Source organism: Aptenodytes forsteri, unplaced genomic scaffold (assembly GCF_000699145.1).
Source record: "Aptenodytes forsteri isolate BGI_AS27 unplaced genomic scaffold, ASM69914v1 Scaffold596, whole genome shotgun sequence".
NCBI classification, from domain to species: domain Eukaryota; kingdom Metazoa; phylum Chordata; class Aves; order Sphenisciformes; family Spheniscidae; genus Aptenodytes; species Aptenodytes forsteri.
Genome location: NW_008795375.1, coordinates 28969 through 43606, shown reverse-complemented (window position 1 = coordinate 43606; position 14638 = coordinate 28969). Strand labels below are relative to the sequence as shown.

The 14638-nt window shown below is 54.4% G+C and overlaps 2 protein-coding genes across 2 annotated transcripts in view; both read left to right on the top strand.

The window, feature by feature from the left end:
• Positions 1 to 13936, top strand: part of NUP160 (nucleoporin 160) — a 34695-nt gene extending 20759 nt beyond the window's left edge. The window contains exons 20-36 of the mRNA XM_019472401.1: positions 1175 to 1334; positions 2000 to 2069; positions 4810 to 4908; positions 5234 to 5353; positions 6254 to 6349; positions 6942 to 7036; positions 7758 to 7854; positions 7941 to 8046; positions 8194 to 8354; positions 8977 to 9037; positions 9826 to 9936; positions 11027 to 11150; positions 12020 to 12121; positions 12704 to 12845; positions 13107 to 13232; positions 13518 to 13622; positions 13832 to 13936. Coding sequence (XP_019327946.1) covers positions 1175 to 1334; positions 2000 to 2069; positions 4810 to 4908; positions 5234 to 5353; positions 6254 to 6349; positions 6942 to 7036; positions 7758 to 7854; positions 7941 to 8046; positions 8194 to 8354; positions 8977 to 9037; positions 9826 to 9936; positions 11027 to 11150; positions 12020 to 12121; positions 12704 to 12845; positions 13107 to 13232; positions 13518 to 13622; positions 13832 to 13936 — 1880 coding nt within the window. The remainder of the gene's footprint in view (positions 1 to 1174; positions 1335 to 1999; positions 2070 to 4809; positions 4909 to 5233; positions 5354 to 6253; positions 6350 to 6941; positions 7037 to 7757; positions 7855 to 7940; positions 8047 to 8193; positions 8355 to 8976; positions 9038 to 9825; positions 9937 to 11026; positions 11151 to 12019; positions 12122 to 12703; positions 12846 to 13106; positions 13233 to 13517; positions 13623 to 13831) is intronic.
• A 422-nt stretch (positions 13937 to 14358) lies between these two features.
• Positions 14359 to 14638, top strand: part of FNBP4 (formin binding protein 4) — a 14130-nt gene continuing 13850 nt past the window's right edge. Inside the window, 1 exon segment of the mRNA XM_019472400.1 lies at positions 14359 to 14362. Coding sequence (XP_019327945.1) covers positions 14359 to 14362 — 4 coding nt within the window.

The following is a 14638-nucleotide window of genomic DNA, read 5'->3' as shown; positions in this document are numbered from 1 at the left end:
ATTAGGAGGATGTGTACCTTGAAGTGGTTACAGGGGGAGGTAGTGAGCAGGGTAGGGGAGAAAATGCACGGGTAAGAGCCTGCTGTAACTAGTCTGCGTGGCGCTTGGAGGCTGAGACCCTTCAGAGGGAGCTGAGAAAATCAGTGACAAACAGGCAGCAGTGCCACGTGTGAAGGGCTGTGAGCTGGGGAAGAATTTCCTCCGCTTGCTGACGAGCCTGGGGCATCTGTGCTCTTTGTAAGCAGGCTGCCATCTTCAGAGTCCGAACTCTCCCTGAATGAGAGTCTCGGTTCAGTAGGCAGTTGCCTCAACGTAAATGTCAGCACATGAAAGCGAAATTGAAAACATCCTTTGTGTGCGCCAGTGTTGTGGGTTATTTCTTGGCCCGCTCATGAGGAAAGTCCTGTTTGGCCTCTGTGCTTCAGGAAAAATATGTGAAACGTAGGGAAGATAGAAAGGAGGTGGCAGCCTGGGGAGAGGCGCCGAGAACAGTTAGCTAATGGGAGATTGGACTGCTTAGGGTGCTGGAATGAGGAGGGAGGCATCTGAACAGAGCCAGATAGCCAAATCGGCACTCCCTCAGCCCTGCCCTGCAAAATGCTCGGTCGTGCTGGAAAGGTGCAGCTGGGTTGCGAATAGCACAACTGGAGAGAGAGCACAGCCCTTTTTTTTTTTTTTTTTTTTTCTTCTCCGTGTTATAATTGAGTTGCGGTTAATAAACATTGCAGTATGTGGCTCTTTGATCTCCTGCTGCTCCCTCTGACTTAACCAGACGGCAAGAGAAATCCAAAACCAACAAGTTCGAGTATCGAACGTGCTTATTGTTTTGCTCTGGCTTAATCTGTGACGTTTGGGCTGGTGAGCACAGCGCGGTGTAGAAGGCCTGGGATGTCTCCGCCCTTTTTTTTTTTTTTTTTTTCCTTCTCCGTGTTATAATTGAGTTGCGGTTAATAAACATTGCAGTATGTGGCTCTTTGATCTCCTGCTGCTCCCTCTGACTTAACCAGACGGCAAGAGAAATCCAAAACCAACAAGTTCGAGTATCGAACGTGCTTATTGTTTTGCTCTGGCTTAATCTGTGACGTTTGGGCTGGTGAGCACAGCGCGGTGTAGAAGGCCTGGGATGTCTGCTGCGGGCCCTCTTCTCAGCGTTTCTTTAACCTTGTATTTTTAGTATCCGGCCCTCAAACGATTGTGGAGCTGTTCTTTCAGGAAGTGGCCAGAAAGCACATCATATCTCGACTCTTCTTGCAACCAAACACCTCTTTGGCTGAAACAAGTTTGAACTGGCCCCATCTCATTACCGCAATAGTGGCTGACTTTCTGCCGCTCCTGTATCCTTGGCTGTAAACCCGCTGCGAGGTGCTCGCTCTCGCCGGGGCCGTAACCAGGGGGAGTTTCTGAACGGCACGGCAGTGCCGGAGCCCCTGCGTGAGTTGTGCGAGATTGCACGGAGGCTGCGTATCGCGTCCCGGTCCTGAGGCTGGGAGCGTCAGCGGGCCTGTGGGAGGGTTGGGGTTGCAGAGTGCTCGGGGGCTGTAAGTTGGCCATCTCTGGCCACCGAGCCTCGTGCAGTTCCAAAATCAATGGTTTCCACACCCAAATTTCTAAGGCAAGTCTCCCGAACAAGTGACTGTTGTTAGTGTTAATGGGATTTGCAGGTATTTTAAGATTTCACAGAATCCATCCCGTTTAGGTGCACAAGAAAGGATTTGAGTTTTTGACTTTAAGCCCCTGAGCTCTAGCAGCTTGACTTGGCGAGGTGCGATGCTGGGAGATTTGGAAGGGTAACAAGATTTGGGCAGTTGTGGATTAGATGTACTAATGGTTTTGTTCTAATATGGATAAATCTTATTACAGAATAATGACTTGTAGAAAGAGCGGCTTAATCTTCTCTCCTTTCCCCCCACAAACTGAGCGCGAGAGGCATGCCGACTTTCAGACTAGTGCTCCGAGCTCTCCGGACTGGATTGTCCTCTGTTCCTTAACCTCCGCACAGATGGCCCAGCAACCCCGGCTTCCTCTTCCCCGAGTGCCTGATGGGGAGCTGTCAGTACACCCAGCTGCAGGTGAGTGCTTCGCGCCGGCTCTCTCACAGGGGCTGAGAGGGGAAGAGCAGGAGCGAGCGCAACAGTCTCTTTCCACGCGTGGGTTTCTTTCGGTAGCAGCTCTGCGCTTTGGCCGATGCAGAGGGTGTAACGCAGTGTGAGCTCTGCGCACAGCCGCCTTACCTCTGCTTAGAAAAAGCTACCCAAAACATCATCTTTCCGGGCGCTGGGGTTTGTTCTGCTTTCCCCTAGTCGCTGCTCTCTGAGCTCAGACCTGAGCTCATCTTCCCAAGCGCTCTGCTCCCATGTCTCCCTTTTGGAGACGATGGGCTGGAAGTTTGTCCTGCAGATGAAACACACTGCAAGGAATGATTCTTTTGGAGAATTGTTAGAAATGTCTCTCGGAACTATCGCAGTGTCAGTGCAGTGAACAAATTGTAAGGTAGTAAATATCTTCCGTCTTCCTCATGCATCTGTCTTGTTCCCTCTAGTGTCCGCCTCTGCTAACGGAAGGGCTTGTTGCTAAGTATCTCGTACCTGGAAAATGCCGCAGAGAGTTTGCTGGGGAATGATTTAAGATGGTCATCTTACGCATTTCCTCTTTCATCTGTTTTCAAGAAAATCCAGGCCTAAGTGCTCAGGATTGTTATATACCCTTTTCGTGGGAGTTCAGTCTCTCAGGGCTTGCCTGACAGCGTGGGACTGCCTGCAAGAAACATCTTTGCGGAGCTTGTTTAAATATCACAGCAAGCCCGTAATCCAGTAGCTTGTTACCTGCTGATGTACCCGCAGCCTTTCCTGTGGTACTATTGCAAACAGATTGCCCGTGGGACTGGGGGTTCAGAAGGCTGTCTTCAACCCAGCAGCAGAAGTACTGTTTCAGGAGGGCTCATCTGTTTCTTAAATGTCCTTACTAGTAAAAAAACGGTGTAAGAAACATCCATCGTCTTTCCATCCCCGGCTGCGCTCCCAACATCTTGGTAGCAGGGCGAGTGCACTGCTTTTTTTTTCAGGTGTCTCCATAGAGCGCTGTATTTCAGACCACCGTTTCTCCACCGTCTCCTCCCGTGTTCTTCAGGGGCTTGGTAGTTGTGGCTGCTTGTGCTCTAGTTCTGAACGGCACGATTTCTTGTCTGCAGAGCCATGTGACGCATTTCATTCCCCGACTGATGGCAGTCCTTGAGGCGTGCAGGGCTAGGCAGGCTGTTATTAGTGAGATGTTTCTTCCTGTGCTTAGCATGAACCTTTTATTCTCACAGTCCCTTACACCTGGGGGCTGAATTGCTTTCTTTTGCGTTCATGTTGCTGCCGAGAAGAATGTCAAATCTGCAGAGCTTTTGAGCCAGGAAATGCCAGGACGGTTTCGGCAGCATCGTTCTGCCTCCTGGCATATGTGCACTCTCGCGGCGCGAGCGCGCTTTGAATTTCCTTGCGTTGCTTTCACTTCACTTGTGTCCCGCCTCGAGGAGATACGAGAGACTTTTATCTCTGCAGGAGCGGGCTCTTCCTCCTCCCCGCTACCTTCTGTTACGCTTACTGATCCCAGTTGGTCACGTAAACTTGGATTAAGTGCATTGACCTCGGGGGAGCTAACACCAGATTTGCTGTGAGCGTGAGCACGGTGACCCAAATAGAGGTGGAGATGCAGGAAGCACCCCGTGAGTAACAGGCGGGCACGGAGAAGGTCTAGTGACCAAAGCGCTGGCCTGGGACAAGGGCCAAACCTCTCCTTGTTGCTTATTCTCTGTGACAAGCTGTTGAGCAAGCCTAGGGTGGGATTTATCTGTTGTAGCTGGCTAATTTGAGCGGTGAATCCAGGCTCAGAGGATGCGTTGCCATGCGGCTTTTAGTTGGACCCTTGGCTGGGGTAGGCGAGGCATATGTGCTGGTGGTTTGTGCACATGCAAAGACGCAGGTCGGCCGGTGAAACCTTGGCTTTACCACCGGGTCCTGGCTTCTCCTCCTCCTTTCCTGCTGAGTCCCAGAGCCCGGCTCGTGGGACATCTCTGCTTCTCCAAGTATGAAGAGCATACGCCACTCTCCCAGGCACGAGGGATGCCAGCTTTTGAGTTTTCATCGTGCCTCCTAGCTGCTTCTTGATAGGTGATGACACTTTGCAGCCCTTATATTATCCTGACAGAGCAGGCACAGGGCCAGGTTGAGTCGTATCGCCCTGGCCAGCGTCCGTGTTGTGGCTTTATTTGCGGTGTGTCCTTGGTGCTGTCAGCGCTCCACCCCGTGCCTGTCAGTCTGTTGCTGTAATCCGTGGTCTTCCTTGGCTGCTCTGCCTCTCCTGCGCTGCTGCACGGATACTGCTCTTCTAATGCCTGCTTTGCCTGTTCTCCCGCTGCCTTCTCACATGTGCGCTCCCATTCAGGCTCTGTGCACGCCAGGGTAATGTTTCCTCTGCAGTTCCCAGCAGCAGGTTTGCAGCGGTTGTAGAGAGCCTCGTGTCTGATTTTTGGGGACGCTGGGTGCTGTTTCTGACGTGCTTCGTACAGACGCTGGAGCTATTCAAAGCGGGTTGTTTCCCGGGAGCACATGGGGGATGTCTCCCCCTCTGTGCACCGAGGGGACTTTGGGGCTGGGGAGACCAGCCCTCGAGCTGGAAGAGCGGGATTTGTGTGAGCACTGCAGCTAAAGGGGCCACCAAAATAGCGGTTTGGTGTTAGAGACCTAACCCTTCCTCTGGTACTGGGTGCCTGCGGGTCACCAGTGAGTGCTGACCTGAATTGAAACTCCCGTTCCTCCTCTCCTGTAGGAATACATTCGCCTGCTGCAGCCGTGGTGCCACGTGAACATGGGCTCCTGCTGCTTCATGATGGGCAGGTGCTACCTTGTCATGGGTGAGGGGCACAAGGTAAGGCCCTCGTCTCCTTCTGGCGTTGCCTCCCTCTGGGGTCTGGGACCTTTTTCCTTGGGAGGGAGGAGGTGCACAAGTAGGGCCAGCCTCGTTTCTGCTGTGCGAGTCGGGAAACATCCATCTCGAGCTCTGCCTCCTTTGGACAAAGAATGGGATTGGAGGGGGGCGGTGGGATCTGCTCTTGGGGAAGTTCTCGTTAGCTTGGGGCCAGCAGGTCTCGTACACCGGAGCTGGAACGGGCAGCACTGTCCTCTCACCGGTACAGCAGGCTGGATCAGTCCCCCAAGGGGCACACGCAAGCTGCTTTCTGGTCTGCTTCTAGGCTTTGGACTGTTTCTGCCAAGCTGCGTCAGAGGTGGGAAGGGAAGAGTTCTTGGACAGGCTGATCCAGCCTGAGGAGGGCGAGATGGTCTCCACTCCACGCCTGCAGTATTACAACAAGGTACGGCTGAGCCAGCCCAGCATCCAGGGTCCTGACCGAGTAAACGGGCACCAAGTCGTTCCACACAGACGCTGCTTGGAGAGAGAATTCCTGCTTGGCCCCCGGCTTTCGGGGAAGTGGCTCGAGACTCGGAAAACATACTATTTTGGGAAGTGAAACCTCAGTGTAGTCTGTTTACTTTCTTTGGGGGGTGATGGTGAGGTGACTACAGTGTGAAAGCTAGGTACTTTCCACCTATTAGTTTCCTAATAGCAGAGGACTCTTGTTATCCAGCAGAAAAAGGCAGGGTGAGATCTAGCTGCTGGAGGCAGAGGCCAGACATGTCCAGGCTAGATGTAAGATGCTGCTTAAGGGGAAGGTTGTTAACCTTTGAGGCAAATTAAAATTAACGTCTTTAAATTGAGATAGCATCTTTCTTCTTGCATGATACCATAGTTCAGACAGGCTGCAAGCTTGGACCTAGGCTCATTGTAAGGACTTCCCGATTTTAAAATCCAGGAAACACAAGGATTGTCAGGTGCCCTTGGAGAGGGAACTTCTCTCTCCAATACGGCTGCGTGCGCGCTTGGGAACAGCATCGTTTACCTCTCTGTCGCAGGGGTTTACTGTAACCGTCAACGCTAAAATGTTTCGGAAAACTCACATGTGCAGAGATGAATCCTCCAGAAAAGCCGTAGCCTGGACCTGTTGTGCTGGGATTTCATTTAGAACTCTGCGATTTACCAAAATCTTTCCTTTTTCAGTGTAATCGCTTAGAAACATTGGCAAAGTCTTTTGACAGCTCTTATGGTTAGTAGGGGCAGGAGTAGCTCTTAAAAAACAAACAAAAAACCCCCCCTCGCCAACCCGACCTGTTCTTCAGTACTGCTGCAGCCAGCGCTAGAGTATTGTCTTCTCCAGGTTCTGCGCTTGTTGGACATGGTTGGTTTACCGGAGCTGGTCATCCAGCTGGCTACCCTGGCTATCATGGAATCGGCAGATGACTGGAGAAGCCAGGTACAGGTCACTTCTTTTGCATCAAGATGTTTCTTTACTGAAAAAAATTTCTTTAAAATGTCTTTACTGAAAGAGTGGTTCAACATTGGAAGAGGCTGCCCAGGGAAGTGGTTGAGTCCCCATCCCTGGAGGTATTTAAAAGACGTGTAGATGAGGTGCTCAGGGACTGGTTTAGTGGTTGGACATGGTTGGTTTACCGGAGCTGGTCATCCAGCTGGCTACCCTGGCTATCATGGAATCGGCGGATGACTGGAGAAGCCAGGTACAGGTCACTTCTTTTGCATCAAGATGTTTCTTTACTGAAAAAAATTTCTTTAAAATGTCTTTACTGAAAGAGTGGTTCAACATTGGAAGAGGCTGCCCAGGGAAGTGGTTGAGTCCCCATCCCTGGAGGTATTTAAAAGACGTGTAGATGAGGTGCTCAGGGACATGGTTTAGTGGGTGGTGGTGTTGGGTCGACAGTTGGACTCAATGACCTTAGAGGTCTCTTCCAACCTTAATGATTCTATGATTCTTCAGGGAGCTTACACGGGACTTGCTTTTTAGTTGTATAACTCGAAACATGCCGGTTTGTGCTCTTTGATGTTTTCAGGCTACTTTGAGGACTTGCATCTTCAAACATCACTTGGATTTGGGACACAACAGTGAAGCATATGTAGCCTTAACGCAAAACCCAGATCCAAGCAGGTAGGTGACAGTTTTATGCCTTTATACTCACTTGTCTCGGAGGTCCATGTACCAATTTTTCCACCAAACTGAAAGGAAGACGTGACGCTTTAGGGTAGGACGTGGCTGCTGTCTTAAGAGGAACTGTTGAGCATGTGTAAAGGTGTGTTTAAAAAGGCGTACTTCATTTTTGTAAGAACAGCTGGGATCGGGACTGTCTTCAAAGGAGGAAACTGGGGGAGGGGGGGTGTGAAGTTGATTCAGGGAAGAGCCAAAAGAATGGCTAAAGGATCGCATGCAGCGTTGTGTGTTGAAAAGCTTTAGGAGTCCAGTCAATTTAGTTTAATAAAGAAAAGACTTGGAGTTGAATTTTCAGCATGAGTGCCACCTGGGAAGCGAACTGGGTAGAGGAAGCTTCACCCTAGCAGAGGAGGATGTGATGAGCAGGAACGGCTGGAATAGACGCTCAGAGGAGAAGTAGGAATGCATTTTAATCGAGGCTAAAGAAAATCTTACCAAATAGAGCTGAGGGAGGGAGACTGCCCTCCTGAGAGACCTTTGCAGAGGATCTCTGCTGTCCAGGATCTCTGTTTCCAGCGCAGGAGAAGTCTGAAGGGACTTCTTGGTTCTAAGCCAGAAAAAAAACCTACGGAGCTTGTCACAAAGCGGCACGCACATGGCTGCGTCGTGGAGACGGGTTTGTTCCTGCTCCTCCAGAACGGTTGTGCTTCTCTCTCCGCAGGCAGCTGGACTGTCTGCGCCAGCTAGTGGTGGTTCTCTGTGAGCGCTCCCAGCTCCAGGACCTGGTGGAGTTCCCCTACGTGAACCTCCATAACGAGGTAATCGGCCTGCGCTGGGAGGAAGGGGGCCACAACCGCTCTCTTTAAAGGGATTGTCGACCCATTTGAGCCTCTGTGTGCCGCAGGTCGTGGGGATCATCGAATCTCACGCTCGAGCGGTGGACCTGATGACCCACAATTACTACGAGCTGCTGTACGCTTTCCACATTTACCGCCACAACTACCGCAAGGGTAAGGCTCGGGGTGGGCACGTTCTGGCGTAACAGCCCGCCTGCCTGGGACATCGCTTGCCCTACCCCTGCGGGGTGGCCTGTCCTGGGTCTCGTGCCACCGGTGGGGAAGGGTGGTGGGGCTGATGTATTCCCCTTCTCTCCTCAGCTGGAACAGTGATGTTTGAATACGGCATGCGCCTGGGCAGGGAGGTGCGGACGCTCCGAGGGCTCCAGAAACAGGGAAACTGTTTCCTCGCTGCTATTAACTGCTTACGGTTGATCCGCCCAGAGTACGCCTGGATAGTGCAGCCAGCTTCTGGAGCTGTGGTAGGAAACGCTGAGCTTACTATGAAGCCCTCCGACCTGAGCTATTGACTGTGGGGACACTTACAGCTGCACGTTTGGGAAGGAGCTCCCAAAATCCTTCCCGATGTGATGAACGGAGGCGTTGGCCTTCTTAATCCGCTGCTCTCATCTTCTTGGCCAGCTTGTGCAGCGCTGTCTTGCCCCGCTCAACGGAGACATCAGTCCCATCCGTCACCCTTGTGTCGTTGCCCCTTTTTGGAGCAGGGTGGAAGCAGGACAGCTTTTGGGAGGGGGCTGGTGCACATACGTGGGAACATATCACCTTTTGTTGAAGATGGAGCAAATCTTTTGGGGGAGTCTGAACAGCTGGAATACCAGTCGAAAAGAGAATTACTGTAACGTGGTTTGTGTTTCAAATCTGTTTGCGGGGAGGTGGTGACCGTAGCCTGATCAGCTAACGCTGTGCCGCGTTTCTGATACCCAGAGATAAACGTAACCTGAACTGCCAAGTGGTTGTATGGCTTTCCTGATTCAAATCAAGGCTTGAAATGGGGAGCTGGTGTTGGGGCTGTATCGTATCGAGGCAATTTGTCCTTTGGAAACCCAGGTGGGCATAAACCCTCTTTCTGCTTTTTCCTGCAAGTACGAACGCCCTGGAGCATCCCCGAAGAGAAGCCACGACGGGGAGTGCACGGCTGCTCCATGTAAGTGCCCAGTCCTGGTGCTTCCTCTGACTCGTGCCAGAGAGCAGCCTTTCCCCTGGCCTCAGAGCTCTGCTGCTCCCGTGTGAGCTGGGAGATGGCTCAGGGCAGCTCTCAACCTCCGTCAGATCAATAATTTTGGGGGATTGTGAGCTAGTTAACTCTCCCAGTGTTAGTGTTGCCCAGTTGCAATATGCTGCCATGTAACAGCTATTCCCCAAGGAGCTTCTGTGCGCACTCCTCTGCGGTTTGATGTCTTGTCAGCACTTTTGCTTTCAGTGGAAATAACTTGCAATTTAAAAAAAAAAAGGCCTTTGTGAGGCAATTTCTAGTTGTTCAAGACTCTTGTTGTTTGTGCTCTTGGAAGCCCTGCTGACATAGTGGGTCTCTGCTGGTAAGGTCTCCGCTCTGCCCGTGTCTGCCAAAGCACGGGATGGTGGGCCCAGGTTGGACTCGTAATCCTCAGCATTACGGTAGAAAAATTTAAGGTCAGGTATTTTTGAAACAATTATTTCTGAATGAGCTCCCTTGTAGCATATGCCTGGCAGGCAGAGCAGCAGCTGTTGCCAAACATTAGATAACATCTCTGATAGGGGAGGAATGGCAGGTTTGTATCAAGGAGATAGGCACAGTTCAAGGTAGCAAGGAAGGGGCAGCAAAACCTGACCCCTCCTTCGGTGCTTTCTGTGGTACGACTCCTCTTAGGATGGCAGAGGGGTGTAGATGTTTTGCACAACGCCCGAGGAGCCCTTTTTACAATGCTGAGAGCCCTTCGTGTCCATCTGTTACAGCAACGTGCCAAATCGAGATCCTGGAGCTGGAAGATTTGGAGAGGGAGTGTGTGTTGGCCCGGATCCGGCTGACTCTGGTGCAGCATGACCTGTCAGCAGCGGCTGTGGCAGGTAAGAGGGATGCAGCACGGCCACCTCTCGCTTCCCCTGAGGTTTTTGCTCGTTGCAGCGCTTTTCAGTCGTAGCTCTGGTGAGGAAGCAGCAATTTTGTTCTGACGCAGAGAAAAACCCAGGAGCTGGCAGGGACCGTTCAGTTCGCCTCCCTAGCACAAAATCTTGCCACCCAGTTCAGCAGCTTTGGAAAGGCAGATCAGGAGAACCAATTTTAAGTTTTCCACCATTTTTTGGCTTTGCCGAGCTTTAGTAGTGGTCTGCAGCGTGGGGCTGGGGTTGAGCTCATGAGTTGGGACAAAAAGGCATCTTTTTTTCTTGCTGGAAATTGCCCCCGGATGAAGCAGAATTTAAAAAGCCCTAGAAAAAATGCTTGCTGCGAGACTTCGGTTACTGTCCTGGACTGGACGATCCTGCTTCATGACGCAGTGTTAGCTTATCAAAGTTGTTCCTTGCTGGGGAGCAGAAAGCTGCAGCTCTCCCACCCTGACCCTTTAAGCACGTTCTACCACTCTCTGATACGAGTTATGCAACATGTACGCACATTTTTTCCCTTTAAGTATCGGGAGACTTCCCAGTAAGGGAAGGGATTGCAGGGAAAGGATTGAACGGCTGGTTTGAGGGCAAACTTGGAGGCGCAGGGAGCTGAGTGCCACAGTTTCATCTCGCCTCCTGCCACTGCCCCTCCTGCCTGCGCTGGCAGAGCTGAGCTGATGCCTTGTTCGCTTGGATACAGGCCTGCTGCGCCAGTGACAAGGCTGTCCCCTCCCTAAACAGCGGTAGCATTTGACTACGGGGCCGTGCGTTGCTGCCTGTGTCCCTCTCCAGCTGGTGCCTGATCAGGGACGGCTCCGTGGATCGCTGCTGCTCTGTGCGGTCCCTCCAGGGACGGCTCCTGGGCTCATGAGATGCTCCCGAGGCCAAGAAAGCCTCAAGCCGTGCGATGAGAAGCGCTGCTGCGGGGTGTCTTACGTTGGGCCGTTAGCACGGTGCCGCTGTAACTCTGCTGCTGAATTGCGGGGGGGTTAGGCCCCAGTAAGCGCTGGGGTGTGACTGGGGGAGGCGCTTACCTGGTCCTCCTTCCCTGCAGGCAACTCTACGCCTGAGGAAACAGTTGCTCTCCTGGTCCGGGCCGGCCTCTTTGACACCGCCGTCACGCTGTGCCAAACGTTCAAGCTGCCCTTGACGCCCATCTTTGAGGGACTCACTTTCAAGTACGTAGCGATCTTCTCCTCCCTGCCTCGGGCGACGCGCGGCTGGAGAGACGTGCGCTGCGTGATGCTTGGCAGGGCGCAGCTTGCAGCTCCCCGGGGTCAGAAGCCAGCGCTGTCCTGACCTGTCTGCTCCCGTGGCTGCTAACGCTGTGCGCGGCCTCAGCAGCTGCTGGCTCAGTGGTTTTGAGGTGGAACTTGCTCTTTACACCTAAAAAGGAAAAATAAGGGAGCCTTGCTGAGCAGGTGGCGGAGGGGAGAGATTTCTCCCTGGTCTCAGGGGAGAGAGCTGGCATCTGACAGTCACAGGTGATCCCGACCCAGGCACAGCCATCATCTGGAGACCTTTCTGGTGAGCTGGCTCATGGCACGCTCCTGCTGTGATGCCCAGCGAGCTGCTTGCAGGAGATCTGTTCAAGCTGTTGAGCCGCTCTCAAATAGCGGTTGGCGGAGCACTTGCTCTTCTGTCTGATCTCTGTGCTAGCCGTTTGCTCTCGTGCCTCGTCTCCGACCCCAGGATTCCTCTTCTCCTTTGCCTCTCCGCGCTTACAGAAGGTGCGTTGTGCCTGCAGAGCTCTTCAGGGGCTCTGCTGCGACCTGTTCCTGTGGCTGGAGGTACAGAGGGCATCTCTTACCCAAGCTGCAGGCCCTAAAGCTTGCTAACATCAGAGCCGTTATTAATTCCTCTCTGGCACTTAGAGCAGCTTAGAAATCACTCTGATAGCCGCCTTTTCCTGCCAAGCCAGCTAATTCCTAGCTGTTGCTTGGGAATAGTCCTGCGAAGGGCGGCTTTGGTGCTGGCAGCTGTGGCAAGGCAGGGTGGGAGGGCTGGGCTGCGAAGGCACCCACCTTTGCGCTGCTCTGTCTCGCAGGTGCATCAAGCTGCAGCTGGGAGGGGAGGCAGCGCAGGCAGAGGCCTGGGACTGGCTGGCAGCAAACCAGCTCTCCGCGCTGGTTACCACCAAGGAGTCCAGGTAGGCCCTTCTCTTGGGGGGAGGGGGAGAAGAGCGGAGCCGCTTTTTCTGGGAAGGAGAGTCATTTCTGGAGGCAAAAACCTTGCGGGAATCCAGAGGGTCACGGGTTCATAAAACCCCCTTAAAGCAGACCTGCGGGGCTGGGACAGCGGGAGAGCCCTGCTTCCACGCTGTCACCACGCTCTTCCCCAGCGGCAGCAAACCAGCGCTCCGCGCTGGTTACCACCAAGGAGTCCAGGTAGGCCCTTCTCTTGGGGGGAGGGGGAGAAGAGCGGAGCCGCTTTTTCTGGGAAGGAGAGTCATTTCTGGAGGCAAAAACCTTGCGGGAATCCAGAGGGTCACGGGTTCATAAAACCCCCTTAAAGCAGACCTGCGGGGCTGGGACAGCGGGAGAGCCCTGCTTCCACGCTGTCACCACGCTCTTCCCCAGCCTGCTGTACGCGGCGCGCCCCGCTTTGCTGGGCCTCGAGCGCCTGCGTTGAATCCGGGCAGCGGGACAGGTCTCCTGGAGCACACCGTGGCCTTGCAGACAGTCGCAGGGGCTGGCTGGCACGGGTTCCGAGGGGAAATCTTGCCTTGCAGCGCCACAGATGAAGCCTGGCGGCTGCTGTCGTCCTATTTGGAGCGCTACCCGTCCCAGAACAGCCTGTACCATCGCTGCGTCATCAACAAGCTCTTGGCACACGGGATACCTCTGCCCAACTGGCTCATTAACAGCTACAAGGTGAGAACAGGGAGAGAGGGTCACCACTCAGCGCGTACTGCCTGCTGGCCAAAAAACCCCAGCCGTCCCAGAGCTGCCAGACCGCCTTCGCTTCGACAGGCGCCTCCTTGGTGCAAGCTTCACCCCACCTTCCCGTTCCCAGCTCCAGGAACCCGCGCCGGATGCTTTGTGCCTGTTACTGAGGCTCAGAGCAGGTTCCTCCCGGCATCGTGGCGGCTCCTGGGCGCGTTCCCTGGCTGACGTTTCCCTCTTTGCTTGCAGAGAGTGGATGCTGCCGAGCTGCTGCGTCTCTATCTGAATTACGATCTGCTGGAGGAGGCTGTGGATCTGGTCCTGGAGTATGTAGACGCTGTGCTGGGCAAAGGGCACCAGTATTTTGGAATCGAGGTGAGCTCACCTGCAGCGTGGGATGCGGCGGGGGACCCTTCCTTGGGGCAGATATCCCGCTTGGGGTTTGGGTATCGTGCCCACGATTTGGGTGACGGTGCTTCCAGGAGAAATGGGTGTGGATAACCCACCCTAGAGAAGGGGGGGGGCCTCTTAGCGGGACGAAATAGGACAAGCGGGTGTCGGGATGTTGCTGGTTGGGGGCATTTCCTTGCCGTGGCTGTTGGGGAGAGGAGCGTTTTTGCCACGAGCACAGCGCGACGCAAGGGTTCCTCTCCCCTCCAGTTCCCACTGTCCGCCACGGCCCCCATGGTGTGGCTGCCCTACACCGCCATCGACCAGCTGCTCCAGGCGCTGCGGGAGAGCACCGCCAACCATTACAACGTCATGGTAGGTACAGCTGCCCCGGGGAAAAGGAAGGGCGCTCGCAAACACCCTGTGGAGGGGCCCGAGGGGCGGCAGGGAGCACCGCGAGGTGCCCTGCCTGCCCCTGCTCCTGCCCGAGCAGAAGGAAAGTGGGAATTGGGGGTGGGAGCGTGGGCTGGGGTGGGACAGCGGGGAGCGCTCGTCTCTGACCGCCTGCTCTGCCCCTCGCCCAGCTCTACCAGAAGCTGCACGACAAGATGGAGGACTACCAGCAGAAGGTCAGCGCGGCCACCCGGGATCGCCCCCCCCCGCGCCCCCCCCCCCCCCGCCGCAACTAGTGGCAGCCCCAGCGCCTGCCCGGCCTTGGCCGCCGCCCGCAGGCCCCCGGCTCTGCCCCAGGACAGCGCCTGCTCAAGGTGACGTCCCTGGGAGCTGACGCCGTCCCACCCCGCGCTGGCTCAGCCGGTGGTGCTATTTTTACTCTTTTTTTTGTTTTGTTTTGGGTTTTTTTGTTCCTTTTTTCTGTAAGGGTCTGGTTCGGGGAGGTGGAGTGCACCTTCAGCGTGTCACCTCGCCGTCCCTGTCCCCTCTGGGGGGTGATGGGTGGTTGGCAGAGCTCTGGGCTACCACCGTCACCGGGGCCGTCCCCTTGCTCTCGTCCTGTACCATACGCGGCAGCTTTTGGCGTTTCTTTTATTTATTGTTGTGGTTTTGGATGAACTTTAATAAAATCAAAGCGTTATTACAGGCCTGCGTTGGGATGGGTGCTGTTCCCCAGGCACCCCTGGGAGCACAGCGGGGGTTGAAGGGCTCCTCTCGCCGTGATCCTGCATGCAGGGCAGGACCGGGGCCATAGGCTCCGGGGGCAGCACCAGTGCTATAGGGCCCAACGGGGCCATAGGCTCCCAGGGGCGGCACAGTGCTATAGGGCCTGATGGGGCCATAGGCTCTGGGGGTGGCACGGTGCTATAGGGCCGGACAGGGCTATAGGCTCCCGGGGGCGGCACTGTGCTATAGGGCCCGGCGGGGCCATAGGATCC